This window comes from Pelophylax lessonae, assembly GCF_965119305.1.
Source record: "Pelophylax lessonae genome assembly, chromosome: 6".
Taxonomy (NCBI): Eukaryota; Metazoa; Chordata; class Amphibia; order Anura; family Ranidae; genus Pelophylax; species Pelophylax lessonae.
Window position 1 is genome coordinate 67,539,444 of NC_138773.1, and position 19,747 is coordinate 67,559,190.

At 44.1% G+C, this 19,747-nt stretch overlaps 1 protein-coding gene across 2 annotated transcripts in view; it reads right to left on the reverse strand.

Annotated features, from left to right (window-relative positions):
- Positions 1–274: 274 nt before the first annotated feature.
- RBBP6 (RB binding protein 6, ubiquitin ligase) overlaps positions 275–19,747 on the reverse strand; it is a 102,873-nt gene continuing 83,400 nt past the window's right edge. For both annotated transcript variants that reach the window (XM_082261073.1, XM_082261072.1), the window contains exons 16-17: positions 5,461–7,257; positions 275–2,533 (exon numbers count right to left, since the gene is read on the reverse strand). In XM_082261073.1, coding sequence (XP_082117199.1) covers positions 862–2,533; positions 5,461–7,257 — 3,469 coding nt within the window. In that variant the 3' untranslated portion in view covers positions 275–861. The remainder of the gene's footprint in view (positions 2,534–5,460; positions 7,258–19,747) is intronic.

Here is a 19,747-nt window from a genome sequence, read left to right on the forward strand (position 1 = left end):
AACTTCCAGATGGTAGGTTTACAGGATATGTCTGGCCCTAAAGGAGAAAACTGCACTGTACGGAGTACACTTCTTCAAAACGTATTGGCGTCAAGTCACAAAACTGCTTCCCAGTGGCTCAGCAAACCTCTGTTTAGAAATACTTCTTCAATGACTCCTTATATATTATATACATCTCATCAAGATTAAAAAAAAATATTTTACATGCATTTCACAGAAAAAGCAGATGAAAAAAGTGCAAAAAAAAAAAAAAAAAAAAACAACACTAGCCTATTAGACAAACCTATAGACTTGTCAGGCTAAGCAATCTAAAAGAAAGATGTGCTAGGTACCATCAACCCAAAGCAGAATTCATCAGTGCTGATCCAACTACAGTGAAAGAACATCTGCCCTGGATTGGTCACTGTACTGCGCACTTCACTGTGCAAGGTCGCTGTTGCTTTTCCCACAGCTTTGCCTAATAAACCTGAAATATGTCATTGGGATTATTAGGAGACTGGGGGTTTGAGAAAGAAAGCGGCACTTTTTTTTCCTTTCCTAATTTGCAAATGGTGTGAACTTAAAATGGCTAACAAAAATAAAGTTTCTTTTTTTTCACAGTACACTAATTCCCACCTGAATAAAAAGTAAATTGGCAGAGAGATAAATAAAAAATCATTTTGCAACGCGGTCACAACAAACGCATTTCTGTACAAAAAGTTTTTTTTTCTTTATAAAGCTCTAATGTAAAAGTCAAATCAATACATTAGTTGTGGCACAATTTCCCATTATTTACATAGCAAGAATGTATACATTACATGGATGGAAAAAAAAAAAATAATGAAAGGTAACAAGGTGGCATAATTGTCCAATTTGAAGACCTTAGTTGGGTGCTGGAGGCTTGGTTTTAGCCTCCTCTCGGTCAGTCTCTTTGTCTTTGCTCTTTTTAGATTTCTTTTTTTTGTGTTTGTGTTTTTGGCTCTTTTCAGTCTCTGACTCATTGCCAGTGTGCTTCTTATGCTTCTTGTGTTTCTTATGTTTTTTGTGTTTCTTTTTCTCCTTTTTTCTCTTCTTTTTCTTGCTGTCTTGGCTGCCTGCTGAGCTGGCACTGCTGCTGCGGCTGTGAGATTCCACAGGGCTGTGGCTACGGCTGCGGCTTGCTGTTCGGCTGCTTGGAGCAGTGGCAGGTAGGCTGCCTGGCTCCGCGTTATCCACAGGTTCCTCATCTTTGTTTTTGGTCTCCTGAGGGTCATGGGCAATGTCTTCCTGTTTGACAGAGGCCTCGCTGTCACTTTCATTGTAGTCAGGCACAAAGGAAGCTTCGTCTGTCTCTCTAGTCAGGTCCGTTGAGAGCCGTGTGGATCGGGTTTGGGGCACCTTGGCCTTTGAAGAGTCTTTTTCGCTGACTTCTTTTTCAGTTTTTGTTTCAGGGGAAGAGCGTTTAGAGGATTTTTTTTCTCCCATTTCATCTGTTTTTGACTTTGGAACTTTCTCCTTTCCCTTATCACCATTTTTATCAGATGATGGCTGGTCATGGTTTGGACGTTTAGTGTCGGATTTCTGCTCAGTCCTCGATGTGTGTTCTGGTCTTGGACTACTTTTAGATTCTTTTGAAGCCTTCTTAGAAGAGTCACTGGACGTGTCCCTGGGTCTTTGTTTTTGTGAAGTAGAGGATGTTTCTTTTGTTCTGTTTGGAGAGTCTTTTCTCCGCTCATCCCGTCTCTTGGAGTTGCTGCGATCCCGACCATCATGGTCAGGCTTCCTATCCTTCATGTCATGATCCAGTTTCTTCGTCTTGCTGTCATGGTCAGATTTTTTGTCTCTGCTCTCATGCTCGCCCTTTCTCTCCCGGTCTTTTCCATCATGCTCTTGCCTTCTTTCTCGGTCTCTGCTGTCATGGTCGGTTTTTTTCTCTCGGCTATCATAGTCTTGCTTCTTATCCTGATCATGTTTCTTGTCCCTTTCTCTGCTGTCATGATCATCCCTTTTTTCCCTTTCATTTTCAACTTTTTTATCCTTGCTGTCTATATCTGTTTTTTTCTCCTGATTAGGGGTGAAGTCTTTACTGGAGCCTCCACGACTAGAATCTGGTTTTTCAGATGCCCTCTCTTTAGAAGTCTGGCTGCGATCAGAATTGCTTCTTCTGTCATCAACAGCTGGACTGCCTTTGTCTTTTGCTCTGATCTTGGTTAGAGATACTAAGCTATCTTTGGACGGTCTTCCATCTTGTGACGTAACCTCTTTTCCCTGTTCTCTAGTTGTTTTTAGTTTTTCAACCTCCCTTTCAGGCAAAATTACAGTAGACATTGGTTTGGTCACAACACTCACTGGCTTTCCGACACTGGACACTCCCTGTGAATCTTTTGTATCATCCTCATCAGACTCAAAGTCATCCTTGTCCCACTTTGACTGAGGGACCTGAACCATTATAATAACATCCTCTGGGAGTGCTGTGATGTCATTGTTGTACTCTTCCATGGTCTTGATAACCGTTCTCTTGGTATCTTGCCTCTCTTCTGCTTTTCGAACAGGGCTTCCACCAGCGGAACTAGTGCTGTGTGAAGATGAACAAAAAGGGCAAGATTAAATAAAAAACTAAATAAAGCAGGTGCTTTAACTACACAAATCAACAAATCACTCTAGATTGTGCCATTAGAAGAAAACTTAGAAATAGTCACATATATTCGTTAATTATATAAACGTGTAATGTCTATGTCAGGACAAAAATAAAAAACACAATTTCTAACAATTTTGACTTTTTCAATGCAGTGCCAAGTACAGAAAAATACCTGCTATTTATTTTGCTACAACTTTAAAGGATAAGTTCACCTTCGGGGAACATGTTACACATTCCATGTGTTTTTAGGGTGGAACATGTAACATGTTCCTACTCCTGCAGCCTTTCCCTGACCCCCCTTCTAATTGTGACAGCAGGCCCGGGGATCTTCTCCCTGCTCCCGCTATTACAGTTTGAAAAGAACGCGTCCGTGCGGAGTTCTGTCAATGAATGAACCTACAAGTACCAACAGCCATCATTCTCAATGAACTCCCAGGGCACTGGTGAGCACTCTAGTTCATTGATTCTTCCTGTCATTCAGCAACTGCTTAGAGATTACACCAGTGATCTGCTGATGTTTCACAGTGCACATTTTCTTACCTACAAGAAAATGTACATTTATTATTTTGGTTATATATGGCGGTATGGCAGCCGCTCTGCAGCAGATAATGTACCTAGTACACCAGTCGACACTTCCTGGTCTGGGCTGCGCCCTGCTGCCGCTGTGATTAGACACAGCGGGAGCTGATATGTGGGTACCACAGACTGTCAGCCAGCACCTGCCGATCATTAGGCAGAGAGCCAGAAAGGCGATTTGCCTATGTAAACACCGCAGATTGCCGTTCTGTCAGTAGTGAAGGCATGGATCCTGTGTTCCTGCAAAGCAGGGTCATGGATCAATGCTTTCCCCTAGTAAAAGCACCTCCCATGCAGTACACAAACCCTTTGATCGCCCCTAAAGTTTAATCACTTCCCAGTGTCATTAGTACAGTGAAAGTGCACATTTTAGCACTGATCACTGTATTAGTGTCAATGTTCCCCAAAAAGTGTCAATGTCCTGACTGTCTGCCACAATATCACACTCCTGCTATAAGTCTCTGATCACCGTCATTACTAGTAAAAATTAAAAAATCCCATAGTTTGTAGACGCCATAACTTTTGTGCAAACCAAATATACGCTTATTGGGATTTTTTTGCAGAATACATTTTTGCCTAAATTGATGAAGAAATTTGATTTTTCATTTTTTTTTTATTAGATATGTTTTAGAGCAGAAAGTAAAAAAAGTATAAAATAGTTTTTTTTTTCTTTTTTCAAAATTGTCGGCTTTTTTTGTTTATAGCGCAAAGATTAAAAATCGCAGAGATGATCAAATACCAATCAAAAGAAAGCTCTATTTGTGGGAAAAAAGGACATAAATTTTGTTTAGGTACAGTGTCGCACGACCGCGCAATTGTCAGTTAAATTTAAGCAGTACTGTATCGCAAAAAATAGCCTGGACATACGGGGGGTGCGGGATTGGGGAGTAGTTTCAGAGGGCAAGTAGTTAAATTCTAGGGATCGACAGATTATCGGTGGGGCTGATATGCACTTTTTTTGAAGTATTGGTCACAAACTTGCCGACATTGCTTCAAATGGTTGTACCAGGGTAATGCCTACAGCTAGAGGCATCACCCCGGTAGCATTTTTTAGAGCCGACGGTCGGCTTTCTTGTAATAACTGATGCGGCTAGGCAGTGGCTCGGCAGGTTTTACAAAAAGCGGAAGGGGACGTCCCCCCCACCATCCTGCCGCCCCCCCCCCCCCCCCCGGGTCTCCACGTCCGTCAGCTCACCGAAGACCCGAACAAAGCCGGTATCGGCTCTGATCGGGTCTCCGATGTAGCAACCCGGAAGCGATGTCATGACATCAGTTCCGGTTACTGGCGCCTTAAAGGTGCCAGATTTAAAAATGACAGCATTCAGAACCGCCAAACTTGGCGTTCTGAATGCTTTTAAGCGCAGAGGAGTGGTGTGGGGTCCTATAGACCCCAGATCCCTGCATAAAGAGTATCTGTCACTGCCTATTACTTCACAACGGATGTTTACATTCCTTGTGACAGCAATAAAAAATATTTTAAATGGACAGTGTAAAAATAAAAACTTTTAATGTACAGAATATCAGCACCTAATATCGGCAACTGGCCTGAAGGGTGGCTGGAAAATCGGGATCGGACCTGAAAAAAAAAAGGATATCAGTCGATCCTTATTAAATTTTCTTTGGAATAAGATTCCAAGCAGTGTTTTCAGCTCTGGCCAGTTCACCCCTGAACTACAGAACACCTTCCTTAAAAGAGCAAAGTGTTTTGTAGTCCAAATCAGTAGTACGCCTCCTAGTGCAACAACGCTGCTCTTTCCCAGATGCAGTGCAGTGAGTGAGCGATGTCACCCTATGACAGAAAGTGTGTTACTGGCAGTATCAACAGGTGAAAAAAGAAACACACTCCCACAGAAAACAAAAATACACACCTAAGAACTAGCAAGCTTCAGTATATTACATTTTCATTCTTGGATTTAGTTAGAGAGGTTTCAACTGGCTTTTATAGTTTCAACAGCAATTTTTATTTTTTTTTCGTTTTAAAGTAGAGTAAGGGGAAAGCTAGGACCTTGCTTACCTTTAATACTGTTTGTGTAAGAGATTTACCCTCATTTCCAGTCTGGTGAAACTGTCATCACTATGATAGTAAATGCTATCAGAACCCCATATAGCAGTAAAAACCCAACAGGAGATCTAATCAATTTAAATTATCCAAAAAGAACTAAAGCTTTTTTTGCTGGACATTCACTTGAAGCTGCTTTTGCATTCCCTGTTGATTTTTCACAAAACAATTATATTTCTCATTAGAAAACCGCTAGTTAAACCTCATTGAAGCACAGAGCTTAATTTACCTAGCATAGTCTACAAGAGTAGAGCCGTCCGCAGCAGGGATTTTCTTCTTCAGTTTCCCCTTAGCACGTTCTGATTTAGCTTTGGCAACAGCAGCAGACTCAGTCTTCTCTTGGGTCTCCTCTGGCACACCAGCATCGGAGTTAGCAATCTTCTTGCCAGTTTCACGATTTAGCTTTATCTTTTTCACAGTCGTGGTGGCGACAGCAGCAGTAGGGGGGGTGGTGGTGGTGACAGTGGTGGCGGCGGCGGCAGCAGCTTTCTCTTTCTCTGGAACTTTCTCAGACTTGGTCACTTCCGACTCGGTCTTTACTTTGGCGACAGGTTGTTTTGAAGCCTCAGCAGTGTCAGTTTTGGCAGTCTTAATTGGTGGTTTCTCTAACGCCTTGTCACTGGATTTCTCATCGGCTTTTCGCTTGCGTTTCTCAGGCTTGGAGTCTACAGTTTTAGGTTTTTCTGCAGCTTTTTTAACCTTTTCGTCTTTAGCAGGTGGGACGTCCGGTTTCAAATCTTTGGAATGTTCTTTTTTGTTTTTGTCATCCTTAGATTGTTTGCTATCCGGATTCTCTTTTAGAGCTTTAAGATGGACTTTGCGGGGCAGCATGCTGGATTTCTCATCTTTCGGTAAGGTAGTAACCTTGGAGTTTTCTACTTTTTGGGTCTCATCTTTGACTTTCTTTGTTGGGGGATCAAGAGATGAAGGCTTTGCTTTATCTCCATCGCTGCTTGCTTTTTCCGTTTTAACAGCCTTAGAAGAAGAGTTATCCTTTTTGGGCTGGAAACCTTCTGTTCGGCGCTTTGTCTTTTCAGGTTTCACTCTGGGTTTGTCTCGTCGGTCCTTGTCAGAAAGAGATTTTAGAGCAACAGACTCTGCATCCATAGGCTCATCCCTAACTGGAGTAGCATCATCTTTGCTTGTTGGAACAAAGAGAGGTTCACCTCTTTTGACTTCTTCTCCATGAGGGTCTCGTTGCTTTCTAGTAGGTTCAACAACAGGTTTAGAAGGACCTTCGCCCTCCTCCTTCCTTTTTTTGCGATGTTTCTTGTGTTTGTTTCCTCTGGAATCTCCAGCTGGGACAAAAGCTTCCCTCTCCTTAGATCGTCTAGTTTCCTTCACCACGTGGGTATCACGGGGCAATAACTTTTCAGGATAACTGCTAGCAACAGGGCGAATTCGGGGAACAAGAGGTGGAGGGTAATTGTCTCTGTGGCTGCGATTAAATGGGGAGTGTTCCCTTCGGGCCTGAGGGGGATGGAGATATCTGTTGTCTGGAAAGTTTTCCCTACCAAGAGGGGACCTTGGTCTTGGCATAGCATTACCCGACAACCCTTTATAATACTTTTCATACCAGTCTCTGTACTTTCGTTCCCATTCTCTAAAAGCTTCCTTTTCAAAAGGATCCCTCAGATCAGGCTGCCGGCCGTACATTGCCTTAACATCATATGGTGGGAATTCACGGAAACGGTTGGCGTAATCACGTTCCCCTTCAATTTGGGGGAGCAGTCTCTTATTGTTGGGAGATGGAGGTCTGTATGGAGGAGGAGATCTGGATCGAGAGTGGTATCTTCTGTATGGAGACCTGGATCTGGAGCGGGGGTAGCCATGAGAACGTGATCTGGAGCGGTAAGCACGGCCCTTTCCTTGGGGCTTCCTCTGGTAAGAAGGAGATCGTGAGAGAGACCTAGAGCGTGACCGACTGAAAGAGCGAGAATAGGAGCGTGACCTTGACGAAGATCTTGATTTGGAGTATGTGTAGGAACTTTTACTGTAGGAGGATTCAGAGTATGGAGATCTAGACCTTGAAGGAAAGTATCAAAATGAAATGCATTAGTAACAGTGAGTTTAACATTTATCCACCTTTTATAAAAGTTAGCTTGTCCACACTTCCAAGTTAACTACATGCAGTTTACTTGATGGCACACTGCTCCTATTTCAAATCATTTCTGTGCAATGTGCATCCTTGACTACTGGTTAAAGTATAACTAAAAGCAAAACAATTTTTTTTGTTTTGAATAGAGTGGAGAGGGATTAGAACATCTGTCAGGTTTTTACTGCTGTCTGCGCCCCTTTTAGGGAGATTCACCCCCTCTTTGTTCTGTTTACAGTTATAATCGAAAGTGAAAGTAAAAGAAAATCCCACATTTTGGGTTGTCCCCAGAACATTATTAAAGGAGAAACCTAATAAGGACACTAGTTCTAGTGATCCTCATGGCAAACTGGGATTTCCCTCACTTTCGGCTTTGGCTATGGGACAGGAAGGGAAGGAAAATCTCCCCAAGGGGAGAACGTTGTCAAAAGAAACCTGACAGAGGTATACAACCCCTTACTCTATCCAAAATTAAACAAAACGTTTTGCCTGTAGTTCTATTTTAAGTGTTTTAGCACCTCCCACATATCAAAATTCAAAAAGCATGCCTCATGCCTTCGAAAGTCTACAAAGAGATGCACACTCTGTACTTTGGGAGGCGGGGTATGACAGACTTCTTGACCTTGGCACTGGCTTGGGTGGGTTTAAGGGGACCAAGAAGTACTTTTCAAACAAAAAGATATGCTCTGACCTTTGGCAGCCTTATGGCAGGGAAAATTGGATTTTTGTCCGTACCGTAAAAATTATTTCTCTGAGTTCATCGACGGACATAGCGCTCCATAAATCATAACTACTGGATTATGTTACCTCCTCCAGGAGTAGGACTAGGCAGAACAAAAAACCCGTGGCTACGCTCATGGGCTGTCCTCAGCTTGGTATATAACCCCCCTCTCTGCTATAGGTAATCAGTTTAGTAGCAAGCAGTATTAGAAGTATCAGAACTCCATAGAGGAGTGGGTGCTGTGTCTGTTGATGAACTCAGAGAAATGGATTTTACGGTAAGTACAAAAATCCCATTTTCTCTTTTGTTAGACGGACACAGCGCTCCATAAATCATAACTACTGGGATGTCCAAAAGCAGTGCCAAAAGGAAAATGAGGGGTGGGGAAAAAAAACCCAAAAGAAAAGAGCCCTTAACCAGGACACAGGAGCCTTAACCGGGTCACAGGAGCCCCCGTCTGAAAAAATAAAAGTTTAAAGAAAAACACACCTCAAGAGGGAACAGCCCCTCTTAAACAGCAGCCTGCAAAAAGAAGCATCCGCAGATTCCAAAGTATCTACCTTACAGAATTTTGTGAAGGTATGCACCGACGACCAAGTGGCCGTCTTGCAAACTTGCGATATTGATGCCTGATGACGGAAGGCCTAAGAAGCACTCAGCGCCCGAGTAGAAAGCGCCATGACAGAGAAAGGTGGAACCTGACTTTTAATGGAATAGGCCCTCAGACACCGTCTGTCTGATCCATCTGGAGATGGTAGCCGAAGAAGAGGCATGCCCTTTTCTTGGTCCCTCCGTAACAAAAAGCGAGTGACTTCTGAAAGGACTCAGTAGCTGCAAAGATACACCCGAATCGCACAAATCACATCCTAGGTATGCAAATAAAATTCTTTGGGATAAGCGGGCTTGGGACACAAGGCAGGTAACAAATTCAAATGAAAGTCAGACAACTTTGGGCAGGAATGATAGACAGGGACAAAGAACCACTTCATCGCTATGGACCACCAAATAGGGACTGCGACAGGATAAAGCAGTCAATTCCGATACCCTGCGGGCCGAAGTAATAGCTGCCAAGAATGTCCCCTTCTGGGATAACGTAGACAAGGGAATCTCCCAAATATTCTCAAATGGAGATATCTGGAGAACTGAAAACACTAACACTAAATTTAAATCCTATGGCGGAAAAAGAGACTGTACAGTAGAAGCCACATGTCAAACCCCCTGAATGAAAATACGAACTAAAGAGTGTGTGGCAAGGGGTTGCTGAAAGAATACTGTCAAGGCAGTCAAACTGGCCTTTGTCAAGGCCAACTTCTGAACAACGCCCCGTTGAAGAAAGTTTAAGATCCGAGCAACAGAAAGGGATCGAGGATGAGCGCCAATCAACTCACACCAAGAAATGTACGCTTTCCACGTACGATAGTATATCTTGCTGGAAGACGAATTCCTTGCCTTCACCATAGTAGGGATCACTGATCCAGACAACCCTCTGTACCTGGCCTTCAATAGCAAAGCCATTAAAACCAGCGGGAAAAAAGAAGGATGGTAGATTAGACCTTGGGACAACTGGTCTTCTCTGTGAGGAAGCCCCCAAGGGACGTGTACAGCCACCAGGAAGATTGGAATATCCTAACTATTGATTCCTCACAGGAACTGTGGAAGAAGTCTGACCCGAGGATGATATTGGCCTTACCATGGCCCTTAGATGCCTGCGGCGTCTGCCAGAGGAACCCCTGATCTCGCCACGAACTTCGGTATCTCCCTGTGCAGCCGCACCTGCTAAAGGAAATCATTTTCTATGGGCTGAGAAGGAGGGCGCCCGTCTGACGAGGCTCCTTCTCTTTCCTGGATTGTGGCAGGAAGGTACTCTTCACCCCCATGATACCCTTCATGTCATGCAGGGTAGCCCCAAACAGGCAATCGCCTTGAAAGGGCAGTTCAATGAGAGCTTTCCTGGAGGCTTGGTCTGCGGACCATTTCTTAAGCCACAGCACGCGCCTAATTACCACCGCTGAAACAGAAATTTTGGACAGCACAGGAGCTGTATCCAAAGTTACATCACAAAAAAACCGCAGCCCATGGACCAACTGGTCCGCTAAATCAACATAAGCAGCGGGGACCTGCTCATTTCCCAGGCCCTGGCGCAAAAGCTTGGCCTATTCAGTTAAAGTCTGAGACACCAGGGCTGAGGCAAAGACTGACCCCAATGATGAACCAGCCATAGTAAACATTTTCCTATCAGCCAGGTCCTTAACCACTTAAGCCCCGGAGGATTTGGCTGCTAAACGACCAGAGGGTATTTTGCGATTCGGCACTGCGTGACTTTAACGGACAATTGCGCGGTCGTGCGACGCTGTACCTAAACGAATTTGGCGTCCTTTTTTTCCCACAAACAGAGCTTTCTTTTGGCGGTATTTGATCACCTGTGCGATTTTTTGATCACGCGCTATAAACAAAAAAAGAGCGTAAATTTTGCAAAAATAGCAATATTTTTCCCTTTTTTTTATATGAAATTCCCCCCAAAAAAAATGTAAAAATCAAAATTTTTTAATATTTTCGGCCAATTTGTTTTATGCTACCTATGTTTGGTAAAAAAAAATCGCAAAAAGCGTATTTTGATTGGTTTGCGCAAAAGTTATTGCGTTTACTAACAAAGGGAAAGATGGCGGCGATCTGCGATTATTTTTGCGGTACTGCGACATTGCGGCGGAAAGATCGGACCCTTGACTGACATTTTTGACACTTTTGGGGTTACCAGTGACATTTCTACAGTAATCAGTGCTATATATATGCACTGTTACTGTAAAAATACACTGGTAGTGAAGGGGTTAACTTTATTTGAGAGGGAGGGGCTGTGTGTGTCCCTAGGGGCGTGATTCTAACTGTGATTGGCTGTGGCTTCAACTGTATGCAGAGTGATCAATGGATCTACATAGTAGATCCATGTGATCAGCTCTCATACAGAGAGGAGAATGACAGGCAGCTTGTTTACACAAGCTGCCTGACTTTCTCCCTCTCCCCCGCCGATCGCAGAGTGGCCGGCGGCGAACGGGTCCGCCGGTCACACGCGCGGGGGGGGGGTCCGTGACCACGCGGGAGCGGGAGCGCGCCTCCGGCGGTGCGCGCTCGCTCCCTAAACCCTCACAGGCGAGCGACGTAGACCTACGTCACTTTGCCGGTGAGGGGTTGACCGCCGCCGTAGATAGTCGTGCGGCGGTCGGCAAGTGGTTAAAAGATGGGGACTTCTCTACTGGGATCATGGTTGCTTTATTCAACCTGAAAATAAGAGGGTCCACCACTGGGGAACTAGTCCCCTTTTTAAAAGGGACGACTCAAAAGGGTAACGTACAGCAAAAAGTTTGGGGACCACAAAGTGTAATTTTGATTGTTCCCATTCCTTACAGGAAAACCTGTCAAAATAAGGCACATAAGGCAAAAACCTTTGGAGTACGAGGTGACTTATGCGAACCAAACGACACAACCACATCCGTAGCTACATCAGCCGCATCCTCCATCTTTAAAGTCTCACGCACTGCTGTGACCCTGGAGGAATCATCCTCACTATCTGATGGATCTGGGGTTGTGGGCAGGCTATGTCCACGGCGACATCCAGCTCAGAATCAGGTGAGCAGAGGGAAGGCGGGGGACGCCACGGGACGGGAAGGACTGCAGGACAGCCGTCAGTGCAACCATGCGAAGCTGGGGTTTCGAGGGACCTGCCCCCAACATGAGGGGGTCAGTGGAGGAAATGTGACCTTGAGGCTCCATAAGGAAAAGAAGACCTTGCAGTCCAAAATTTATATTTGGGCACCACTAAAGGATCCCCTCAAGGCTCAGGGTACCTATCAGCAGAGAGAGAGCGATAATAGGGACACATAAGGAGTCACCCTACCGACCGGAGGAGCGCCAAGAATTCGAACCCAGCATCATCATGTACGCCATATCCCTGTTCATATGTCCCGGGCACAGGAAGAAGAAATTGAGGGGGAGCTTCGGCATCCCCACGAGGCTTCAGGTCGTCTCCTGCATCTCCCAGACTAAGGAAAAATAGCCCCCGTGACATCATCGGGTCAAACAAACATGGCTGCCAGAGACTAAGGGAAAATAGCCACCATCAGCTACAAACGCTGAAGCATGCTGCCAGGATCTTCTCTGCGCCCTCTGCAAGGGGACTGACCCCCCCCCCCCGTAGGTACAACACATGTTAGGGGAGACTGCTGTGCACTCTCTGCACCTGGACCCCCCTGCACTATACCCACACTGCAAACAGTAGGGCATGCACCTAGAGGTCTCCTACACTGGGAACCCCTCCAGACTACCAGGTCAGGACACACACTATCCCAGGAGCCTTACAGAGTGGGGATAGTGGGGGAGACCCAGGGGTCTTCGCTGCATTCTCTGCCCTGGGAACCCCACCAGACTCCAGGTCCAGACAGGCGGGAAAGAGAGTTGGGAAGCCCAGCTCACCAAGGGATTCAAGGATGGGAGGAAACCTGCAGGCACGTCTGACCGTCCCTGGAGATTACCCGCGTCCACCCCCAAAAAAAAAGGGGGACTGTACTTACCCTTCCATGGTGCGGGTAATGCTCCAGACAGAATCCTCGCCACCGAAGTAGGGGAGCTGTTGGCCAAGGGACCACTGCGAGTCAGACCCAAACCTGGTCCTATGGGACCCTGCAAAACGTCTAACTCGCAGGCCACCCTCTGTCCGTGAGGCTATGTCGCAGCCAACCTAGCGCGTAGCTGTGGTCTGTACGCACTTGCTGGCTGGGCTTGGGGGGGGGCAGATTACTGGATCTACATTATCCAGTCCGTCACCCAGCCCAGCAGTGGATTGTAGAGCTCAGCCCGGGAGCCTAGGTCCTTCCTCCTGACTAGACAGATTAAAACTGATTACTTAGAGCGGGGGGGGGGGGGGGGTTATATACCAAGCTGAGGACAGCCCATAGGCGTAGCTAGGTGTTTTTTGTTCTGCCTAGTCCTACTCCTGGAGGAGGCAATATAACCCAGTAGTTATGATTTATGGAAAGCTGCGTTTGTCGATGAACGAAGGAGAAATTAGTAAGAGAAGTAACGTATGTGTGGGTTATGGGTTCCTTATAAAGATGAAAAGTAACAATCTAAAATTCAAGTGTCTCACACAACAAGCTATTAATGTATGTAAAAGCTATTGTGAACTGACACAAAGGACACTGTCAGCATTTGGGGACAAGCGACTGCATGGCTGTCAAATCAGGATTGCCATCTGTGTAGCTGCTGCATCCCAATTGACATGAACTGGACTGCCTGATGCAGCGTATGCACAATGATGCATCAATGATGATGTACGCATAAGTAGGCCTGTGTAAACAAATCCTTATACATTTTGCTGCCAAGTCCTGCTCTCCACTTTTAATCTCAGGTAGCCAGATTATTTTTGCATTTTTTCACTTTTTATTAAAATTTTTACTTACAGCTTTTAGTTTGCAAATGACTCCCCAAATCTATACATTTTCTGAAAGCACAGGACCAAAATAATAAAATGATTGAGCTCCTGATTTCTTTTAGGCTCCATAATAGTTGTGCAAAAGTTTATCAAAACAATATTTTTGCTAAAAACACACCAAAATCGTCCACCTGTAACTAATCAAAATATGCCAAAATTCTGGAGACTGACCTCATACCTATATGCCTTGTGGTAATGCCTGAGAAACCCTGCAGTGTGTGCGGTGTTGGTGTGCATTATGATAGAATGAAGAAGTCATACATTTTATTGCAACATAGCGTTACACTAAGCATAGAGTTGCAGGACGGATTCAAAATAGTAAAAAAAAAAAAAAATAAGCACTGTAATAATGTGTTGTAACAACACAATGCAGTGCAAATGCACAACACATACTAGCAGGCACATTTTGCAGCATGCCAGCTGGTGTCAATGGGCCCTTAGTGTGCTGGTGGACTACAGGGTTAAATGGCAAATCAAACTTCAAGCTGGCATATGCAAATGCTGTATAACTTAAACTTACTGTTTTATATTACCAGCCATTAAAGCTTGGGCAAAGGATTGATGCCACCACATATAGGCACATGCCTCAATAGATGCATTGGGAGAGAAATCTGCACAATTTTTGTCATAGAAGAAAAATTTGGGGGTGGAAGTGGGACCTTATGGTTATCCTAAAGTTGTTGGGGATATGGAAGTAATTGACCTGGATATACGGATACATAGGATTCAGAGCTGTTCCACACCAAAGAAATTCCATAGTTTCCTTAGTTATACTGGGATAAACAGATTAAAGCCTATTCTGAAAATTAATCATCCACATACAAATTTATTAGATACAATAAAAAAAAATTAGCACAAAAGGCAACATTTCACTGCTCAAAGAGCACCCCCTTAATCAGTTCTTGAAAGGAGATAGTAACTGCTGGACTAGATGCAAAAATAAATACAAAACTTAAATTTTTTTTATCCCATCAGCTTGTTTGTTAAAACACAGTCTGCAGGCAACTGGTTTAAGCAGCCTAAGTCAACTACATTTGTAACTGGGAATTTGCAGAGAAACTATTTTTGGTATGACGCAATCTCAGTTAATCTTAGTCTTGGTCATGGCAGCCATCTAGCTGCGACTTTTTACCCAATTTCAACTGAAAAGTTTGATGTTAGTTATACACAAAATGGGGTCTAAACATCCGGAGTCCCTCCCAAGGAAATCGCTAATGGCAAATTAGACTGTGTATAACAAAATATCTTGCAAGAAGCACAGCTCTATTTTGCAAACTTCTCCAACTATATTCGTATAAAAATAGAAACCCATCAGGTTTTTACTGCTGTCTGCATCTCTGCTGGGTATATTGACCTTAAAGTCTTAGTGACCTATTGTCACAAGAACTGAAGGGTATGGATCCAAAATGGATATTTCACAGGAACAGAAACAGAGTTAAGCCCCGTACACACAAGCCGAATGCTGACACTCGGCCTGTGTGTAAGCCAGCCAGGCCGGCTTCTGTCAGTTGCGCGTGCTGGAAAACCAGCAGCTGACCGGCTTCCGATCAGCGCTACCAGCCAATGGCTGAGAGCATGGATCTGAGTGTTCTGGCGGGGGAGGGGGTGTCCCCCCTGTCAGAACACTCAGAGCGGACAATTTTTTTCGGTTCAAAATGCTGGGCTGAACGGAAAAAAACAAATAGTGTGTACCAGGCTTAAATCTTTCATTGGAGACAATGGTAAAATGGGATGGGATTTTAAGTTTACATGTCAAATTGTTTCTTAGAGAACATCACAGTGGGAATGATTTACTAAAATTAGCTTTGTGCAAAACCTGGTGCAGCTCTGCATAGATCACCAATTTTCATCCAGGTTTTTTTTGTCAAAGCTTAATTGAACAAACTGACGTTTGAAGAAGATTGGCTACCATGCAGAGCTGCACCAGATATTCCGCTCTCCAGTTTTAGTAAATCAACCCCAGTGTCTCATATTCATTATGAATAGTGTTAGGCTGCCACTTGCAAGTGACTGGGACCCCATCATAAAAAAAAAAAAAAAAAAAAAAGAAGACAGGAAGTCCCTTTTGAAAAAAAAAACCCCTCCGTTAGGCAAGGCTTGAGTTTTTTTAGCGAGCCATGAACCTCAAAGAAAAGATGGGCAGATGTCTGTGTTATGAGATATAACTGAAGAAGGATTTTACAGGTAAACTTAAAATCACATTTTCTTTACTGTACATCATGGGACGCAGAGCATCTTATATTTATTATGAATAGGGATGTCCCAAAGCATTGAATAAGAGGGGAGAGCAACACGGCAACAAGCCACCAAGCCCAGAACTAACCAAAACAGGTTAGCAACACATACAGCAGCCTGTAAAACATGCCTACCAAAGGTAGCGTCCATAGCGACTTGAACATCCACTTGGTAAAAAAATGAACTGAAGACCAGGTAGCAGTTTTACAAACGTGAGCTACCAAAGCCAGATGTCCAACAGCTCAAGAAGCACCCACAGTCCTGGTAAAAATAGCCATCGCTGAAAACAGTGGAACTTGCCCTCTAGATGGAAGCCTGAGGAATAGGCTGACGGATTCAAGGAGAATGATTCTGACGAAATACATCAGTAGACTTCAGGTAACAATGGATAGCGTTAGCACAAACCACATCCAAAGTGTGAAAAGCCTTGACCCCCCAATGACCACAACTCAGGACAGAAGAATGCTGTTAACACAATGTCCTGGTAAAAGTGGAACATAGAAATCACCTTAGGGAAAAATTATAGTCAAAGCCGCAGAACCATCTTGTCACTGTGGAGCAAAAAGAATAGTTTCGTACAGGTAAAAGTAGCCAAATATAGAACTCTGTGGACTGAAGTAACCAACCAGAAATATAAACTTCCAAGACAGAAGGACTAAAGGAATTTCCTGGATGGCTTTAAACAGAGAATTCTGCAATATAGAGAGAGTTGAGTTAAAAGCCCACAGAACCCTGACCAGTGGCACAAATCATGTGATGCCTTGCACAGAGACACACACCCAGGAACATGAAGTCTCTGAAAAGGGACCACCAAGGCAGAAATCTGATCCTCAAACTAAGGCAAGTCCCAGATAAACACCAGACTGGAGAAAAGCCAGAATGTGACCCCCAATAAACTTGTGAGGTGAAAACATTCAGCCTCACACCAAGCAAAGCAATATTTCCAAAATCTGTGCTGAATCTTTCTTGAGGTCACCTTCCAAGCCTTCAATATGGTAGGAATACCCAAAAAGCAACTCCCGATCTCAAAAGACCCTAAGCCAGCGACTAAAAAAAAAAAAAAAAAAAAAAAATGGAAGAAAGATTGGATCATGGGACAGAAGTTTGGGACGATTTAGAAGATCAAAGGATAGTCTGCCAACATGTTCACAATGTCAGAGTACCTTGTTCTCCTGAGCTGAAGCTGGAATCAGAAACACCAGAATACCTTCCGCTCTAGTCCTGCAAAGCAAATGAGGTAAAAGCTATTATGACAAAAAGGCATAAATTAGGAAGTCTGACAGGACCCTTACAAGAAGGTCCTTCAGCTGCATGGATCAATGCAGTAAGGTAAGGCGAATGGCCCCCGGACCCAGGATGTTGATGGGCGCACTTACCTCTGCTGTTGTGACCAAGTTCCCTAGATTGAGAAATTGTCCAGAACTCAACCTAAGCCCATTAGGATAGCAATTGTTGTCAGGATCCTCCAGGCTTAAAGGAGGAACGATTTTCCCATCTTCAGGATCCAAGAAGAGATCCACCAGACCAGGGACAGACTCATGTAGGTTTTTAGCAACATTGGGGCATCCTCTTGTTACATGCCCTTAAGAAATACTGATGGAGGCACCTGGAAGAAAGCTGGGAAAAGGTTCTGCCTCTAAGGAGGCTACCATCTTTCTCAGGACCATTAGGCAAGAATTAATTGAGGGATTAGTTATAGTTTTGAGAAAGGCAACCTGAGCTGTCAGAGCACGACATATGTCCAGAAGGAGTTTAACTGACAGTATCCAGGGTTAGACCTAAATACTTCAGAAATATTGCTAAACATTCTAACCCTCTGGGTTGGGTAGTCTCCAGCAGAGAAGCGGATTGTTCCCAGGTAAGTATCTTTGATGTTCAGAGGTCACCACAGACGCACCGATTCCATCCAAACTTCTGCACTTGAAGAAACTTTCCGAGTACCTTGAGTTCCAAGATGGGATGAACATCGCAATTCAATTTCAGAACCTGAAAAAGGTCTAAATGGAGAAACTGAGAAAATGTTCATCCTCTGGGACTGGATTGCTCAAAAGCTTGCAGAGTTTTAGCTTTTGTGTGGTCTCTGTGAAGGCTTGCAGACATTCCCCACCTGAGTGAAAGAAGACCGCTTGTTCCCCAGTTTAGCAGGCTGAGGATTTCTCATGGAAAGGAACCAGAAGTTTGACAAAAGCCCCGTGTACACACGGAGAAAAAAAAAAAATTGGGAGAAAAATTCCATACAAGGCATGATCATTCAATTTTCGTACAGTGTGTACACAACTTTAACATCAGATTCTGATTTTGCAAACAAAAATTTCCAAAGGGACAAACTCCAAAATATTTCTCCTAAATAAACAGAACGATTTTTGTTTAATGTGTACCGTTTTCGTACGAGAAATATCAGATACGAAAGTCTTCACATGATCAAAACAAAAAAGCCTTTGTGATATGAAAATTTTCATACATTATTTCTATCCTCTGTTCTGACTTGCTGTGAAACTTTGAGGAAAACCAGCCGATCGTTCGTCTGATTTTCTTATAGTATTTACCCCACTTAAGAGTCCAAGGCCTGAGGTGGCAGAAAGAATGCTTTTTTGAATTAGAAGGAGCAGCAGGATTTTAAACCATACATTTATGTCTGCTAATCTAAGGGTAACAAAATACCGTACTCACAGTCACTAACTAAGCACTATACAACACAGTCCTTCAAAAATGGTGAATGTACCACATGTATTTAGCAGGGCATTTCAGCCAACAATACTTGAGCCATGAAAACTTGAGTAACCATACAGAGAAGATCCCAAGACACGAAAATTGATGGATAAAGTGCTTTAAAGTGGTTGTGAAACCCATATATATGCCCAGTGACCATCTTCAGGTGATACACAGAGATGAAACAAATCCTCCTACATAAGTTGTACCTGTCTACCCACTATCTTCTCTACATCTTTTCAAAGTGCTGAATTATAAAGCTGGTCTGAGAGTTCAGGAAAAAAAGGGGGTGGAGAGCTGAAGTTACACACTGCAGAGCTCAGTTAGGAGATCTCAGAGTTGGAGAGAAGGGACACACCCCCTTCACACAGCACAAAGGAACAGAGCTGAGGCTGTCAATCAACTGAAGGTCCCTCCCCATCACCTTTTTTCTTTTGGGGTCAGAAAAACTTGGCAGAAATGACTCAGGCTGATAGCAGAGGAACAAAGCAGCAGACAGAAATGACACATCGTGCTCTGGGTTGAGACAAGTACACACTATGTACACACTATAGAGGGATATGCTTTGTTCATATTCTATGTCTAAGGTTTACAACCACTTTAAGGCGCCCACTGAGAATCCAAGGGCAAGTGGATGATCCTTCAGGATTCTGCTAGATTCGATGTTTCCATTGTTAGAATCCCTTCTCTCCTCATGCGACGATCCCAGACCTTAATGCTTTGGCACACACCAACAGCTGCAACAGCCAGATGAAAAGCTGCATCGACCAGCATAAATGAGGCCTAAAATAAAGGATCTAGACCCTTTGTCCAAGGCATCCTTAAATACCTGGACCTCATCCACCAGGAATATAATAGTCTTAAAGAAACAGTTGGATTCACTGCTGTGATCTGAAGTACCACAAGGAATCTCTGCTGTGACCTTTAGTCCACCACCAAGACTGCTTCACAAGGACCCTTTCTGCTATGGCCTGTCGATGTCCAGACTTTAGGTCCTCAGTCATCGACCTCTCTTGCACCTGCCAGCAACAGCCGGATGGAATCTGTTTTTTCCTGCTGCCAGTGCCCTACTGCACTGCAGCACCTGTGTAGCTGCGACCATGATTCCCCCAAGAGCACACACTCCATAGCTGTCACAGGGGCTGCCACAGATAGCCACTGCTAAGGCGCTCTGTCCCATTCGTTACATCACAGGCTGCACTGCGCATATGGCAAAGTATGCCATCAGTCATCAGAGTAAATGCAGGGGTCTGAGAGCTAACTTAGCCTCCTGC